The sequence below is a fragment of the Lasioglossum baleicum genome, chromosome 15, assembly GCF_051020765.1.
Source record: "Lasioglossum baleicum chromosome 15, iyLasBale1, whole genome shotgun sequence".
In the NCBI taxonomy this organism is placed as follows: domain Eukaryota; kingdom Metazoa; phylum Arthropoda; class Insecta; order Hymenoptera; family Halictidae; genus Lasioglossum; species Lasioglossum baleicum.
The window spans coordinates 8,678,849-8,697,000 of NC_134943.1; the positions used below are offsets into that span (position 1 = coordinate 8,678,849).

General features: G+C 46.5%; 1 protein-coding gene across 11 annotated transcripts in view; it reads right to left on the reverse strand.

The window, feature by feature from the left end:
* Phcl-1 (pH-sensitive chloride channel 1) overlaps positions 1–18,152 on the reverse strand; it is a 79,583-nt gene that overhangs the window by 4,516 nt on the left and 56,915 nt on the right. For 4 of the 11 annotated variants that reach the window (XM_076439261.1, XM_076439267.1, XM_076439268.1 and 1 more), the window contains 5 exons: positions 15,938–16,030; positions 13,566–13,718; positions 9,986–10,200; positions 6,127–6,177; positions 383–499 (listed from right to left, as the gene is read on the reverse strand). In XM_076439261.1, the coding sequence (XP_076295376.1) occupies positions 383–499; positions 6,127–6,177; positions 9,986–10,200; positions 13,566–13,718; positions 15,938–16,030 (629 nt within the window). Of the gene's footprint in view, positions 1–382; positions 509–6,126; positions 6,178–9,985; positions 10,201–13,565; positions 13,719–15,937; positions 16,031–18,152 lie in introns of all 11 variants that reach the window. The other 7 variants (XM_076439266.1, XM_076439272.1, XM_076439262.1 and 4 more) reach the window with 6 other exon arrangements.

Below are 18,152 nucleotides of genomic sequence, written 5' to 3' on the forward strand. Positions count from 1 at the left end.
TTCCTGGTAGCCCTAGCGTTCAATTACTTTATTACAATTTTTTGTAAACGAAAAATTGATGCGCGAGGAGTGTGGCTGGTTTTTAGCCACAGCTGCCACGAAGGATCAACCCGTGGCGCTTTAACAGAAACGAATAACTATGACTCTGCCTCGATGTTGTCGGACAGGGGGTTGATCGGTTAGCAGACATTTTTCCGACTCGTCCCGTTGAATAGACTGTACGGTAATTTTGGGGACCGAAAGAGCTTCCCCGATGAATAGAGAATGGATGGTGGGATGGTAGATGGGGGAGCGGATTAGTGGCGACGACGCGTATCGACCACCGGCCATCGGGATCCGCTAGATGTTTCGAGGTTGATGGGAGAGTAGGTAATTAACATACCTCGGCGGTGCACCCGTTGGTGGCCGTATGCGTACAGGGATTAGGTCCACAGTTGGTGCAGGTCACGATCTCGTTCGGGCCTGTCGTAGCTCCTGGTGGCGGACCGCCTTCTCGCTTCTTTTTACCCTGCGACAGGGTCTCCGTGGAAGAATCTTATAGCGTTACGGTGTGATTCGTGTGTAAACAACGATCCATTCTTCGACCGACATCTCCTTGTCCACCACGCCTCTCGCTCCCTTCTCTTTTCTCCGTTCTCTTCGGTCCGATATCGTGGCTCGATCGAAAAACAAATCGGACGGAAACGACCAATAGTTCTTGCCGACGTGTTTTCTACGGCGGTGATCGCGCGCGCGCGCGCGACCGTTCGAGATACGACAAGCGTACAAAATGAAAAGCGTGGCATGGAGGCGCTTCGATCTTTGGCGGACAAGCTTGCGCGTACAGGTAAGGCGGCGTGAGAAATCCGGAGATCGGATCACCGGTTCCGATCGGCGCTGGCCCGCGAATTTCGTCGAAAAGTGAATCGTTGTTTCTCTCTTAAGGTACGTGTCCATCTGAAAACTATCGCGAGTTCTCAAGTATCTCAAGAATGAAATTCGCCAGTGTACACGGTATACAGAGTGCTAGCGGAGAGCCGCACGAAATTCTCTCTATACGTTTTCTAGTTAGTTTTATCTGCCATTATATACATATAATTGTACATACACATGAATCGAACAATGGGCGGGAAAGAATTGTCTGTCGCAAAAGGCAGAAACTCCTCAATTTAAAAATATTTATATATCGACAGCGATTTTTCAATTTTTATTAAAATATCAATTAACCAAATGGCTGCTCTTTACTTTACCGGGCTCGAAATTTGTGCGTTTCTCCTATAAATTATGATGTATTTGGTATGTAATTCGGATTCGTACCCGGGGCGGCTGCAGATCGAAGTTTCGATCCTGTAGGATCAATGGTTCAGGAGTTATGCTTGCTTAAAGTTGTGCATTTTTCACTGTTTTTGACAGGTAAGGGCGCCGCCATATTGGTTTGTAATGCCGGTCGCGGGCCACTCTGCTCGGTAAGCGGTTCGTGGCCGTCACTACAAACCGATATGGCGGCGCCCTTACCTGTCAAAAACACTGAAAAATGCACAACATCAAGCAAGCATAACTCCTGAACCATTGATCCTACAGGATCGAAACTTCGATCCGCAGCCGCCCAGGGTACGAATCTGGATTACATACCAAATACACCATAATTTATAGGAGAAAGGCACAAATTTTGAGTTCGGTAAAGTAAAGTTTACCCAACCAGATTATTATTATTATATATTGTTAAGCAAGCACTATCCATGGTTTAGTCCAGCATTTTCTCTTTTTTGAATACTTCATTTTTCTTATTAAATACATCGCAACAATTGCAGCTAACTTTGGCGCGTTCATTCTGTTCACGAGTATTCTCAGAACTGTCGAAACTCATCAGAGAGCTACACGCATGAAACTTCAAATGGCCACATGCCTCGGAGGATATTCCGAGAGTTGACTCTCACGTCAATCTCCGAGAGCAAAACATTTCTAAAGTATTCTCAAATGGACACGCAAATTGAGAGTACTCTCGAGAGCAACCATCGACAGGAACTCTCAGATGGACACGTACCTTTGAATAAACTAGTACACGATCAAAGTATATCGACCAACACTTTCGTGCCTCTGCATGTACGTATATAACTTACGAATTACATGCCGTATAACATCTACGTATTACGCTGTCGCGCATCGAACTCGAGCAACGACATCGAAACGATTCGGTTGCCGGTTCCGGCGAGGGCTCACGCGCTCGACTTCGATGCGAACACCCCTCTTCTAACAACTGTACAGAATCTGCGGCTCTCCGGCTCCGAGATGTTTCGAGACATCTCGAGTCCCTCGACCTCGACCAACGATTTCTTCCGCGATCGTCGCGCGGTTTAACAATCCTCCGTCCCTCGAAGCGAGGAGTCCTTCCCGCCTCTCTTCTCCTCTCGAAGCGAGGAGAGTTCAGATGGTAGACTCATTTCTAAGGCCGATATTAGACTAGGCCACTGGTGGGCAACTTGGTGGCACAACTTGGTGGCGCCACCGAATTGAAGAGCTTTTATGAATCGGTAACTGGTGGTACCACCAAGCGTTCATTCCCGCTGTCGATGCAACGTGCTCTTATTTATTTTACGATAAATGTGGTGGTAATTTGAACGTCAATTGTTCACGTTTTCGCGATGCTGGTGGCGCAACTTGGTGGCTTTGTCTAATAGGCTACATTCAAATCAATGCCCCGGCTGGTGGCGGCGCCACCAAATGTTGCCCGGCCGGTTGTCGATGCCGTCCACCAGATCGGCAACAATTTTTAGTGGCTCCACCAGTTACCGTAGTCTAAGGCCGTTATTAGACTAGGCCACTGGTGGGCAACTTGGTGGCGCAACTTGGTGGCGCCACCGAATTGAAGAGCTTTTATGAATCGGTAACTGGTGGTACCACCAAGCGTTCATTCCCGCTGTCGATGTAACGCTGTGTCGTGTTCTTATGTATTTTACGATAAATGTGGTGGTAATTTGAACGTCAATTGTTCATGTTTTCGCGATGCTGGTGGCGCAACTTGGTGGCTTTGTCTAATAGGCTACATTCAAATCAATACCCCGGCTGGTGGCGGCGCCACCAAATGTTGCCCGGCCGGTTGCCGATGCCGTCCACCAGATCGGCAACTATTTTTGGTGGCTTCACCAGTTACCGTAGTCTAATAGGTTACATTTGTTTCAATGCCCCACGACGTGCTGAGCCACTGGTGGCGCAACCGAGTTGCGCCACCAGTGGCCTAGTCTAATAACGGCCTTATAGGTTACATTTGTTTCAATGGCCCACGACGTGTTGAGCCACTGGTGGCGCAACCGAGTTGCGCCACCAGTGGCCTAGTCTAATAGCGGCCTAAGATTGCAACGGTGCGGGACGCCTTCTCATTTCCCGAATAATGCAGAGATAGGGGTTTCTCAGTAGTCAAACGCACTAGATAAAAGATCAATCTAGGCCGCGATTGCTCTCAAAATTCCTATTTTCACGGTTTCGAGGCGTAATTTGCATTATTTGGAAGCATAAAGCTGGTACAGTGGATGTACAAAGCATTCGTACACCTTTTAAAAACGAATAACTTTCCGAAAATTTACAGAACCCCTAAAAGCCCCATTTTTACATTTACGAGGCGATTTTCATAATTTATGATAGGATTGAATAATTGAAAACCTTTACGCAAGATCACGCACGAGGAGAACAAATTTCAAATAAACTTTTTCACTTATATTCTCGATAGAATAACATTTAAAATGCGTACGAATACCTGCGACAGCTGCTGCCGAATAACGCAAATTACGCCATAAACCTGAAAATAGGACTTTCGAGGACGATCGCGGCCTAGATTGATCTTTTGTCGTGCGCTTTTGACTACTGGCAAATCCCATCTTTGTATTACCGAGAAATGAGAAGAAAAAACGCGAGTCTACCACGTTAAACCGCGCGAAAGAGAGGCACTTTACGTCAAGCTGATGCTACGCGTCAAGCTGAATCGCGGTGAGTTCAATGGCCAGAAGCGATCATCGATGCGGGACGGTCGACGCGCGATTTCTCGAATGGTCCCCGCAAAATTTGCGAGTTTTCGCATCACTTATTTAAAAAATACGGGACCAAAGAATAACGGGGGATCCTGCGGGATTGCGGGATCCCACTTTTGCGGGACTGCAAGCCCTAGATTGAACAGGCACTAATGACAACCGCGAGGAAAGAAACGCGGCGACATAAATCAGCCGAATAGGACGTCCGGCTGCGTTATCGTTGAAAGCTTTCGGTCGGCCGGTAACTAATGACTGTCTTTCTGAGCTTGACGCTCGTTCCGATAACGGTATCTTTCTCGTTAACGCGGCCCGTGCGAATTCCGCTTCGCCGGAGGTCGTGAATATCCGCAGGCAGACATTCTTATCCGCGACCATAAGAAACGAAAAGAAAAGAAATACAGAGAAGAAGCATCGGTAGAAAAAGAACAGAGGATGCTCTGGTCCGTCGCGGATCGAGAAGCTAAAGCGCCGCTCGCAAAATCACACAGGACGCAAGCCGATCATACTCTGTTGCTGCTAGGTGTCTCTAAACGACTGCGAGATCAACTATTTTACTGAGAAAGCGAAGCGTCAACAATTGCCTGCCGCGTGTCTCGGCTGCTCGCCGACATTGGACGCTGCCGCGGTTCTACGCGCATGCTGTCGATCGCTCGATCGTTCGATCGCGCACGATCCCCGAGCAATTCGAGCGACCGGTTGCTCTCTTCTTTCCCCCATCCTTGGTTTCTCGGCTCTGAGTCCGGGTTCGAAACGCGACGAGAGAGAGAGAGAGAGAGTTAGAAAAATAGATAGATAGATAGTTAGACAGATGGATAGATAGACAGATAGATAGATAGACAGATAGAAAGATAGGTAAGTAGAGAGAAAGAGAGAGAGAGAGAGAGAAAGAGAGAAATTAATGACGCGAACGAAAAGCGAATCATCGCGGAGACGACAGGACGACGGTATCGATTCTCCAACGCGTGATCCTCGAACAACGATCAAGATCGGTAGTCTCGTCGAGGCGACAAGGTAGAGTGTGTGATCGAACCAAGTATCTCTCACCCGACGTACAGCATGCGTCGTGCGTCGTGCGTGTTCGCGCGCGGATGACAGGCGTAAGTATATGTACATTCGTGCGTGTTCGTGCGCATCATGCGGTCTCATGCGGTCTCATGCAGTCCTCGCATGCGTCGAGATGCGCGATACGAACTCTCGACCGTATCTCCGTGATCGACTCTAATTGCGGACTCATGCAAAACGAGAGAGAAAGAGAGAGAGAGAGAAAGAGAGACAGAGAGAGAGAGGAAGGAAAAGAGAAATAGACCAGGATTCGATAGGAGTCGAGGGGGGTGTTCTCGAATATTTGCGGCAAACGGGAGGCCAACCTCGAAGAGTCTTCGATCTGTTATCGATCCTTTTCGAACATCCCGCTCGACGCGTTCCTCAAACAGAATGCAGAGCGAAGGTGATAAGGCGATTAGGCGAATAGGCGAATAGACAAATCGGCGAGAAGGCGAGAAAGCGAAAGCGAAAGGCGAAGGCGAAGGCGAAGGCGAAGGAGGGCCAGAAAGATAAAGGTACATATTCCGTTCTCTCGAACGGCAGCGAGAGAACGAGAGCGTGTTGCCCGTGTATTTTAGCGGCGTGTGTCCTCCTCTGTACACATGTGTGTTTGTTCGTGTGTGTGTGTATGGCTGTATGTACGTGTGGCTGAGTATCTGAGTGTTTGCGGAGAGGTGTGAGCGTTCGTGTGATTCGTCAGGACGCGGTTAAGACCTCGCGCGTGCACACCCTTGTTTGCGAAAGCAACTTCGGGTCCAGGGCTTGTACAACAATGGAAGGAAACGAGAGAACGATGGGGACGAGAAAACGAAAAGATAATCGCGGGACGAGCTCGTGGCGCGCGATTCCTCGAGAACTTCCGCCTTTCTCCCCGCATCGTCTCTCATCTCGATATTCTCGGGAAAAATCGCAGCGGCGTGCAAACACGCCATCGTCGAATCCAAACCAATCCGAATCTGTTTGCACACCGTGGCGAACGTCAACCGATATCGCGCGGGCATCTAGATCGAATCGATAGAATGGGTTTCCGTGGAGAACGCGCCAAGTCGTGACCGCGCCCTAAGTCTATGGGGGGTCTTACCAAGGGGCTGGCCAATATTATCCCTATCCTGCTGAGCACCGCTGGGAGCCGCTGCAACATCACAGACACCAAACAAAGAGACTTACTCACCAACATTTCCACCAACCAAATTCTTACTAATCGTGTCAAGTATGTTCGTGTGTGTATGTGTGTGTGTGTGTTTGTCGCGGGCGCGCTTGTGCGTGCTCGAGTGTGTTTCGAGTGTGTGTATGGTACGTGTACGTACGTGTTTTCGTGTGTACAACAACGTGTTCGTCTTTCCCTTACATCATCCGCATTGTGTCACGTTGTCGTTCCTTTACTTTTGTTTCTTTCCTGTTACTCTACTACCCTCGTTTCCGTATCTCTTTAGCGGTTTTCGATTCTGGTTTCCCCGTGGTTTGTCGGCTCTAATCGCGATCTACCGAGCACGTGTTCTTCTCGTCGTGGCTCGTTCCTCGATCCTCCCCATTCCTTTTCCTTTTACAGCGGCGCGGCTCGTCGATTACAATCCGAATGGAAAAAAGGATGGAAAAACGCGAGTCCGACGACGTCCATTACGATTTGCGGATTTCGTTTCCACGGTCTTGATTCGCTCGAAAAGGACAAGACAGAGAGAGAGAGAGAGAGAGAGAGAGAGAGAGAGAGAGAGAGAGAGATATAGAAAGAAAGAAATAGAGAGATAGATAGACAGATAGAGAACCGATGGGACGGTAGCGTGCCGCTCCTCCCCGATGGTTTACTTCAGGCCTTATTCGCATCGCCACGACAACTCTCCAGACAAATTGTACATGCAAAGAACACAAACACAATACGATCTGCCAGCAGAGCAGCGACGTGACAATCCTCGGGTTTCGCCGGTATTTTCTCGTAATCCCGACTGAACCGCGAACAAAGAAGCGGGTGATAAACAAACAAAGAGACAGACAGAGAGAGATAGAGAGAGATAGAGAGTGAGAAAGAGCGAACGGTTCCGGGCTCCGCGATCAGGTTGCTCGTGGCCCGGAAGGGCTGATGTTGGCCCTCCGTGGCCGACAAACCAGAGCTGGAGCCCTTCCTCGTCCGTGAGACGACCACGGTGCGCCGCGCTCGCATCTCCGAGAGAAAAGGGACAGAGGAGAGAATAAGTGTACCGTGGCTGGGGTCGCAATGTTCTAACGATAAAACAGAGTAAACAGAGTCAACCGAGTAAACAGAGTGAACAGAGTGAAGAGAAAGAAAAATAGAGAGAAACTATCGAAGAGACATGCAAGTATTGCAGCCTCGGTCGAGTCCGACGAGAGTACAGGAAACGATTGGTTGCCGTTGGTCCGTCGTCGGGTCGTTTTGCGTTTCCGTTTGTTTTCCAGTTCGATCGTGGTGCGTGCCGAGTACGTTCCGGATCGCAGTGAAAAAGATCGCGAACCGGATCGAAGAGAACTGTTCGAACGCGCGGGATCGATCGGTTTTGTCTCGTTCTTTTCTCGAACATCGACGATCGGCTCGGAGGATCGACAACACGATCGTGTCGCGCTTCGCGAACACAGCCTCGAGAAGCGACCGTGTATCCCGGGTTGCCGGGACCAAGTAGAAATGCATTAGCGGAGAGATCTCGACGGAAGCGGACAAACCTTTGTTCCAGTTCTCGCGCGGCCTCGCACAGTGCTCCATTTTTCGACTTTCAAATTCCAACTTTGTCTTTCTCTGAAATACGAACAACCTTGAAATTCAAGATGTTCGATCTTTCAGATCACTTTCCCAGCGTTTCAAGCGCAAAACCATGAAATTGGAGTTACAATCAAACAGTTTGGGTAAACTTTACTTAATCGGACTGAAAATTTGTGCCTTTCTCCTATAAGAACTATATTAATGGCACCTCCGAGTAGTTTCGGCTACAAAAAGCGGGTTCCCGGACCACTGTGCTTCGAAAGCGGGGTTTGCTCGCCTCTGCGTCACGCATCAAACGGGAGACGGAAAACGGAATACGGAAAAACACAAAATGGGTATAACGTCGAGTATCTCGCGCAAACAGGTGCTGATGAATCATTCTCAAAGAAACACGCACACTCGGTGTTTTGGGGTCGTGTCGTAAGGAAGGAAGAGTACTGTGATCGGCTAAATCGTTTTGCGAGTGTATCTGCCGCCTCTGCCGGATCCGCGGAGTAGAAGCGTCGCGTCGCGCGACTCCAGATCCGTAGATCCGCCGATTCGTGGATCGCTGAGCCGCGGGACGCGGAAAACCTGCTTTTCCACCGATCGCGAGGGAAGAAATGTCCCCGCGACAATCCGAAATAGTATCGGTATACAACGCAGCGTGAAGTGGAAGAGGAAGAAGAAGAAGAAGAAGAAGAAACGTAAGCGTGAGATCGTTCGAAACAGAGAAAGAGAGAGAGAGAGAGAGAAAGAGCGACGCGATAGAACGATTGGAAGAGTAGAAGAACGAGAACGGTCTGGATCGAAAGTGAAGGGGAGGGTTTCCGCGTTCCAAACGGAAAGGTGAACGAGCACGATTATACACAGACGGAAAAGGGAAACAAGAAGCGAAAAAACTAATATGTATCGCGAAACCGAGCAACAAATCGTGTGTGTGTGGAGCATGGGGCTGTGGGTGGAGAAAGACAAAAATCGAAACAAAGTGAGCGACAACAGACCCGTCGACTTACGACGGCTAACACATGAAAAATCGGACAAATGTAAGAAAATGATACTGTGTATACTATTATATGTATACAGGGTGGTCCACCTAAATGCAGCCAGTTGATGGTATCGCAAGATGAATGCTTTGCAAATGTTATTTTTCTTTCAATGTCTTTTTTGCCAAGTTTTCAAGGTCATCGACATTTTTTTCTTCTAAATGTATATCTTCTTGCTTGCGTATTCTAGTTGACATTAAAACGCATTTAGACATATTAACACTAAACCTACCATTGCCGGTCAAATGACCGGTTTTATATTTTTCATCTTAGAATTTTATTGAAATTATGAAGTTGCTTATATGGAAATTGATTCGATAAACTTCTTTGTCGAAGCACATATTGTGATAAAAATTGCACAATATCTAAATAAATAGCGCCGTGTCATTTTTGTAAGGTAGAACATTTTAATCGCTTTTAGTACTCATGTCAGTAGGTTTAGCATTAATAACATGACCTTGAAATAACCTCTGACTTTTAAAAGTGAAGTTAGATTTGACATTCACATATGCGGATATGTAAGTCTGAAGAGTCTTAGTCTTAAGTCTGAAAGCATAATCGCTAGTATGAAACTTGTAAGTCATCTGTCACATACTTTTCAAGTTATCCTTAAGTTTTCAAAATGATATCCTTCCACAGATATTCACTGCCTAAAACGATCGATGACAGATTATTAATATCTCTGAATGTGTTTTAATGTCAACTAGAATATGCAAGGAAGAAAATATACATTTGCAAGAAAAAAATGTCGTTAACCTTGAAAATTCCGGAAAAAAGACCTAACAATATAAACAAAAATCTTTTACCATTCAACTTTGTCCTCAAGACATATAATGTATCCTTGAAAACAACAAGGATATTTGAGGTGATAACGTTAGGTGACTCACCCTGTATGTATGTATATGTATAGAATAGAGAGATAGATAGATAGATAGATAGAGGAAGAGGGAGAGAGAGAGAAATGAGAAGCGTCGCTCGAGATCTCTCGACTCGCATACGAATCGGAACAAGAAACAATCGAAAGAATCGTAAGAAAGAGGAAGAAAATACGAAACGTATATAGATATAGACAGACAGACAGACAGATATGGGTATATAGAAGATAGATAGATAGATAGATAGATAGATAGATAGATAGATAGAGATAGATACAGGTGTAGGAATAGAATATGCAGGTGTTGTCGGCGGGCGTGGTGTCGTAAAAGTACCTGGGTCACGGGGTTCTCTCCGGGACGATAGACGACGTTGTGCATCGGCCGTTTCCGGCCGACGTAGTTCACGCAAACGAACTCGAGCAGGCTGGCGTAGATGAAGCACATGCACACGCCGTCCCACACGTTCATGGCAGTCAGATTCGACACGACCGGAAGCGTCGACCGGAAACCGTTCGACGTCGTGAAGAAGTTGAGCATCGTGGTCACACCTGCGAACAGTCGTTCACGTGTCTCGTTCAATCTGTTCTTTTTCATTGCTTCGACCTTCGCTCCGACGAACCCTGGCTCGTCGTACGCGCGAACCTCGTCGGACACAATGTCCGAACGATAAAGATGAAAGAGACCATCATCGATGGTCGAGCTAACTACGTCGTTCGGATGTTGCGGTGCTAGACGTGTCGCGACCATAACAATTTTAGTGGCAATCGAACGGCCTCGGAAACACGTTCGACGTGTTGAACGAAATGAAAATTGAATCGTTAAGATTTATTTTTACATTTGTGACCATAATACCTCTCCCTTAAGTAAGAAGTTTCATGATTCACTTTCATGATTATCGGCACATATTTAAATCGAAATTCGAATTCGACTTTCAATCATTATACATATTTAAATCGAAATTCACCTCCAACTTACAATCATTATATTTCATAATATTTTAGACTAAAGTAATTCAATTTTATCATTTTTACGATATCAACCGTTAGATGGTGCTTGTTATTTCAACATTAAGGTGGAGCGGGGAAGTCCGTCTACGGGGCAAGTCCGTTTATTGGTTATTATTATTATAATATGAACAAAATTTCTCTAGCTTGTATTTATTAATGCAGTATAAGTTAGTACGAACTTTTCTACATAGATGTCGCCCAAGAATAACGGTGTTTGCCTCGTTTAAATCATGGATATAGGAATATAGGGATGGAGCATGTCGTTGCGGGGTGGAAGTCATTTTCAGGGGGGGACGAGGTAGAAGCATGGAATTATGGGTTGGAATTGCATCTTTTTCATTGGCTGTGTCCGGCGCAAGCGCAGTACGTCATAAATATTTTTGAAAACGTCACATATTCTCACAATACTCACGTTACTCTGGTCATCAGAGAGGGTTACATTATTTCTCCTCGATTTCTCAGTTCTGACTGCTGGGCTGCACTAAAAGGTTATGTAACTGTATGTAACCATTATGTAACGCATGCATAATGACGTACTGCGCTCGCGCCGGACACAGCCAATGAAAAAGATGCAATTCCTACCCATGATTCCATGCTTCTACCTCGTCCCCTCCGGAAAAGAAATCACCCCCCTTGCCCAAAATGCTAGCTCATGCTCCATCCCTATATTCCTATATCCATGGTTTAAATCAACTATAATACCAAACAGTCACGTGCGTGGTACACGTACAACTTCGAGGTTACTTTGAATGTGCAATAGTATACTATTAAGCTATTAATATATTCTGTGTTATCATCTTTGGTAAGTACAACAAATATTGATGTAGGTTTCCATTAAATAAACCGTTTTTATTGTATTTTTTAAAATTTATTGAGAAAAACACTAAGATGCTCTTGCCCCGTAAATATTACCACACGGGGCAAGTGCGTACTATCGCGGAGGGGTAAGTCTGTACTGTGTGGGTAACTATAAAACTAAACAATATATTTAATGCAATAAAAAGCATTTTGTAGCAGGCTTGATAATAATTCTTTTCTTGCCCCGTAGCACTTGAAACAAGGTTCGAAAGCATTCTTTTATCTTTGTTTTAATATCACTGTATTCTCTTTCATATTTCAGCATAAAAGTACTTGTTTGTTTAAAAATGAATAACTATAAAACTAAACAATATAATTGAATGCGATAAGAAGCATTTTAAAACAGGCTTGTTAATCATTCTTTTCTTGCTCCGTAGCACTTGAAACAAGGTTCGAAAGCATTTTTAACTCTCAGAGACGCTCTTGCTAGTCCTAGTCCTAGTTGACACTTTGTACAATATCCTATCAAAATGATACTTTTCAAGCAAAATTAGAATCCTACATAATACTAATTCATCAGTAATAACTATGGCCAAAAGTTTGATACCAAGAACGTTAAGTTTTTACATACCAGACTGAAAATACATCAATTTAAAGTCCAATTTTGCAAAAACTAGGGCGGAGTTACCCCATTCCACCTTATATACAATTCATTTAGTGTTAATATCGAAACAAGAAATACATATACAACTAAGACTACTTTCATACTCATGAGCACATTTAGCTAATGAAACTTGCTACGTTCGATGCACCACCGCAGAAATTCATTTACAAGTCTCACAAATAATTCCGCAGCACTGAAAGCGCTTAAACGCGGAAACGGAATAAACGTGCACGTGAGAGAAAGAGAGAGAGAGAGAGAGGAGGGAGCCAGAGATTGCACTTTTCGTCTTCAGCCTCGTCTCATGCATCTTTAACGCGGCGTTATTTCTCGGCGGGATTAGCCCGCCGCGGCGGATTGTTTCATCGCGCCGACGACGACGGTGACTCGTTAAAAGTTAAAAAGCCCGGACGAAAGAGGAAGATTTTTGCCGCGCCTCGACGCCGAGCTTCGTCATCGGCGTCGGCGTCAGTGCGCGAACAACCTCTCTTGCTCTGTTCGTCGATCGATCTTCCGCTAGCGCGGTTCTAGTGGGCAGATTTAAGGTCTAGTTAGTTTGGGACAGCCTCCGTCCGGCACCAATGCTTAAGGGGCTAGTATAGGCTCGATTTGTAACTAGAAAGGGACTAGAATGTTACTAGATTTTAGGTCGAAAATATGGATCCCGTACTTAACGTTGTTTGACCTTATTTAAGCAAATTGTGGGCTGGGTGAGGGCTCATTCTAAAGAGGAAGGTTCAACGCACTGCGCTCTGGTCATCATTGCAGTCAAAAAAGTCTTTTAGAGACAGAAAATAAATTGAAACTTGCGGGTTTTTTTCCTAGATTTTTTCTCTACTTTGGGCCCTCATATTATTAGTTATAAACATAATCTCGTTAACCTCGTGACCAGAGCGCAGTGCGTCTAACCTTTCTCTTTAGAATAAGCCCTCAGCCCAAAATTTGCTCGTATAAGGACATTAAGCGACATTTTTCTAGTAAGATTCTAGTTCCTTTCGAGTTACAAATCGAGCCTATACTAGCCCCTTAAGCATTGGTGCCGGAGGGCGGCTGTCCCAAACTAACTAGACCCTTAAAGGGGTTCGATTCGGTTATGGTCGGACGTGCGGACAAACGATGGTGCACGGTAGACGGGAGTGAAAAAACATTTTTGTCGAAATCGAAAACGCCCGACACGGGAAAACCTGTGGTCGACGCCCTAACAACAGTATTAAAATCCCAAAGTTGAGCAATGATGTCTTCGGGTTGCACATTGAGCCCGAAGTTGTCCGAATGTGTAAATTCGGGCTCAATGCGCAACCTGAATCATCGAACAACTTTGGGGTTTCGATCTTGTCATTAGAGCGTCGAACCACAACTTTCCACAACAGGCATTTTCGATGCCGGAGAAAAAAGTGTTTTCTATCCGATCTGGTGCACGGTGGGATTGCGTTGTAGAAAGGCTTACCGATCATGACCCGGGCCGGCACGGCGTTCCACTCGAGCCAGAAGGTGATGAAGGAGCTGGTCACCAGAATGATCCCCGGGATGAAGACCGTCGTGAAGTAGAAGGCACGATCTCGCGTGAAAATCAGATCCACCTTCAGGCAGCTGTAGTTACCTATCACGGCATTGCATCCGATCATTACGATTGCGCCTCTCTCTCTCGATCGTCGGAGCGAGCGAGCGAGCAGATAGTTTTTAGTTATTCACCGGGAATTAGAAATTAGAGAAGCGGTTAGTAGTGGTTGTTACATTGATCTTGCCGTACTTCGACGAAACGAATCGAAAGTAGTCGCGCGTCGTTATCGCCTCCTCGTTCTTTTTCTCGAATCCTCTCGCAGCCCCAACCTACCCCCATCTCTCAGCCCCATCCCCCCGATTACTCTTGCTCTTTTTGCGAGAGACAAAACCGAGAGAACGTCGGGTTCTCCCGTCGAAAAGTTTTTCCTCGGCCGACTTTCGAATCGCTGAACAGAGAGAGAGAGAGAGAGAGAGAGAAAGTTCTGTCCGAGAATCGCGAGCAGAATACTGTATACATATTGTATCTCGCGAGGATTAGCGGGGTCTTTCTCCGTGGAAAATCAGCTTGCGGGGGGGAAATTAAACCAACGAACGAGAACAAAGAAGACCAGAACAAAGGGAGAAAAAAAATAGAAAAAAAATGTAATAGACCAGGGGTAGAAAAAGAAGAAGAGATGGAGAACGAGAGGACGCGGTCGTGTCGCCAACTTTTTCCGCAATGAAGCTCCACATTTGCGAAAGCGTTTCAAGCCGAGCTAGATGTACCATAGAACGCGTGAACGTCTAAGAGGGTGGAAGTTCTCCAGGGGAAGAGAAAGCCGGTTCTCGTCCGTGTCTGCGAGACACGCTGTTTGCAACGTGACGATAGTGGGGACGGGAGACGAGGGCTACGTTTGCGAAACGAGGGTTGTCGGGTGCATCGGAATTGACTCTCGCCTTTCCTTTTCAGTTTCGGCGACGATGCTCTCGACGAGGTACCGCGCGAGATCGTACAAATGACGCCGAAAACCAACGAAAAAACTGTACGACGACGGTCACCCCGCGTGTTCTCCGATTCTCTCCGTTGGTGGTCGTTTTATTGTGTTATAACGGATCGACGGTTCTAACGGGTTAACGGGTAAACGGGCTAACGGGCAGAGAGGACATGGGGGGAGAAGCGATGACGCGCGTGCAACGGAGAAAAGAAATTCTCTTGGTCGATCGAACTTGGAGCGCGCGACGTGATCTCTCTGGTAGCAGCTGGTGTGTCGCCATATAGAATTGTATATCGTATATCGTATATCGTATCGTTTGCGGCATGGACAGAAAAAAGAACAACAACAACTGGGAATAGAATGAAGCGTAAGCGAAGCGTAGGCCAAATGATTCAAACAAACGTTCGCCAAGATATTCGAACCATGTCCGATGAACGATACGTGGTACGTTATGTACTCGTATACGGGAGAAACATGTGGGTGGGTTCAACAACGCTAATTACCATGTACATACAGTCCGAATGCTAATCTCTCGTAACGTTCTGTAACGCGACGCTCCGTCCAGCGATTAAACGGCAGCGGGCCGGTGGCCCCGCAGGCCAATCCGAGCCTGTTTGCTTTCGTGTCTGTGCATTACCACCTGAACGCTCGTTCTGCGTCCTCGAAAGATTTAACACCTCGGGGACGCCACAGTCGTAAACGAAACCCGAAGAGTCGCGGCCCTTCAAACCGATCCTTACGGGATCTTTCATCCCTAGAGGGTTAAGCGGACGTGGTTCCGGTGCTTCACCGGGCAATCCGCACCTACGGCTGATTTAATCGCTCGACGTCGCGATCGGTGCGCTGGTACTCGAACAGCCCTCTGCTCCGACGATCCGCTTTCTCTTCCGTTCGTTCAACTGCGATCGTGGATTTGCAACGTTCTCCTGATTTTCAACGGCGCGAACGCGGAAGAAGCGAATCGTCGGTGGCAAGGGTCGATCGTCGATCGGCACGATGCTTCCCAAATGTCGTTACGTTCCACGAGACGGACAACTGGTGGCTCTTCGATCTAAGGAAATACCGCAAAAGAAATTGCACGCGAGACAGATAGATAAATAGATAGATAGAGAGAGAGAGAGTGAGTGAAAACTATTAGTATATACATATTATAGAAAGAGTAGAAGAATTTGGGAAGCATCGAGCGAGAATCTCTAGGCCTGTCTCACGAGTTGGTAAGCTTGGTCCTGTCTCTCCCACCATTCTACTACGGCTTGTCTCTACATTCGTGTTGCGCAACGTGAATTATATCTCTGATGTGGGAACACGTTCGATCGTTGGCGGTCGAAGGGGAGGATTTTACCTTGCTCCTCAAACCTGCGCTGGCACAGCGAGCACTTTGAGTCCCCGAATTCATCGAACTCGTCCTCGTAGTCGACCATGATCTGTCCGTCAGCTGCAACAGAACAGCCCACGATCTTCCTTCCTCTCTTCTTTCCAACTGTATTTTTTTCGCTTTCTATTCTCTTCGTTCTCTCTCATTTCCCCCATTTGTGTCTGATTCCGCGTGGCCGTTTTATCGAATAACCGCGCGGCTATTAGCGAGCGTTTCTTTCTCGCTGTTTTAGCTGTCTGACGGTCGGACGGATAAATCTCTCTCGGTGTCGGACGATCGGGAATCGAGAAACGCGGAGAAGTGGCGGTGTCGCGAAGCCGCGCAAAGCCGCGGGACAAACGGATCAGGAAAATAACAGAAGAATATTGTATATCTACTATATAGAAGAGAAGAGTTACAAAGCTGTATTTAATGCGTTTGATGCGACAAGAGCGAAGACGGGGACGAGGTCGAGGGCGAGGATGAGGTGTGCCTCGCCTTGCCTCGCCTCGCCGCCGGCAAAACGGAAAGCAGGACCAACACACACACGCACACGCGCACACGCACACGCACACACACACACACGCACACAAGAGAAACACAATCGACGTTCGAACCGGCACGGTGGCAAGATCTATCCGTCCTTCCGGATTACCATGCGATTACCGAGATCTCCTATCGAGCGAACGGTGCGTCCGGGAATGGCAATTTATACAATGATATCTCGATCGCGGAGTTAGAGTACGTGTCATCGGGCATAGAGGAGATTTGAATCGTTGGGCTAACTAGACCAAGCATTACCCGCATTCCGCCATGGTTGATCTCTTCAGGGTAAAGATGTCTTGTGACGTCCGACACGGTTTTTTTTTCTATTTCTACCCAAATTTCGTTTTTTCTTTTTTGTGTTTTGTTTGTTTCGTTTCGTTCCGTTTCGTTTCGATCCGCGACGCGAGCACGCTTCGAAACCGTTTTCTTTGACTCTCTGCCGTGCTGAAAGAGAAAGTTCTGTGTGTTTCCGGTCTCGGGTTTGAAGCGGTTAGGGAAAACGAACTCGCCAAATCGTACAAGCTTCTCGCGCTGGCTGCGTAAGCTGTTTCATATCTTTTGTGTTTCTTTCGTTCTTTTCTTTTTTTTTTGTTATGTTCTCTTGTTTCTTTTTTTTTTTTGGTTATTCACAGAGCTCAGCAAGCGTTGAAAGGTTCAAGAGCGCTAAGAAGGCTCGCGATAAACGTAAAGGTAAAGAACGAACAGTGATCGACACAAGTGTCTAGCAGAAGCGAGAATAGATTGTCCGCGAACCGAACGAAGGAACAGCGGGAGAAGATGTTCGTTCGGGTCGTGTATGGGGTTCTCGGTTAGTGTAACGGGTCTGAAAAAGTCGCGAGAGCAAGACTCGAGAGGCCTCTCACCCTAAAAAGCAAACCACGGCGGGTTCGGTTAGAAAAGCGAGACAGGAACCAAGGTTGCCAATATGCATTTTCTAGAGGAGCCATGTATCATCTATACGTATCCTTATATCTATATATATACACGCGTGTCGTCGTGGATATATATACATATAAACTTCGAAAAGTGTACAGCAGCGTATAGGTTATGTTCGTATACACATCTGGAGAGCAACAGATAGAGTGATGAATATAGACAGATAGACAGATAAATAGGTAAATAGGTAAATAGAAAAATAGGTTAATAGATAGATAGATAGATTGATAGATGGTAGAGAAGAGAGACAAAGGTACAAAACATACGTACATACAAGTACAAAACGCATCTAGGTCCAACTAAAGTGGTAACAAAACTGTAAACAAACGCGCGTAAAAAAGGCTCTCCGCCATAGAATTCGCTACGATCTCATGCAGAGTTTCATCGTTTCGCCCCATTTGCAAAAATCTCGCGAGCGATTGCTACGAAACAGTTCCATCAGCGTATGCAAACGAAAAATAAAACGATTCTGACGGTCGCACGCACACGCGTATGTACACGCAGAGAGCGGAGTTTCGATTATACAGATTTTCGTCTCGTCTCATCTCATCTCGTCTCGAACGGTTGTTCTTCTGGCCGGGCCTTGGGACGCGAAAAAACGCATTCCAACACTGTGTGTGGTGCCAGAGAGTTGATTGCGGTGCGGTATAATTGTCAAGCATCATACGTTCAGGGGGAAACACGGGTGTCGCACTAAGAAGAGATGCGTTGCGTTTCGGAC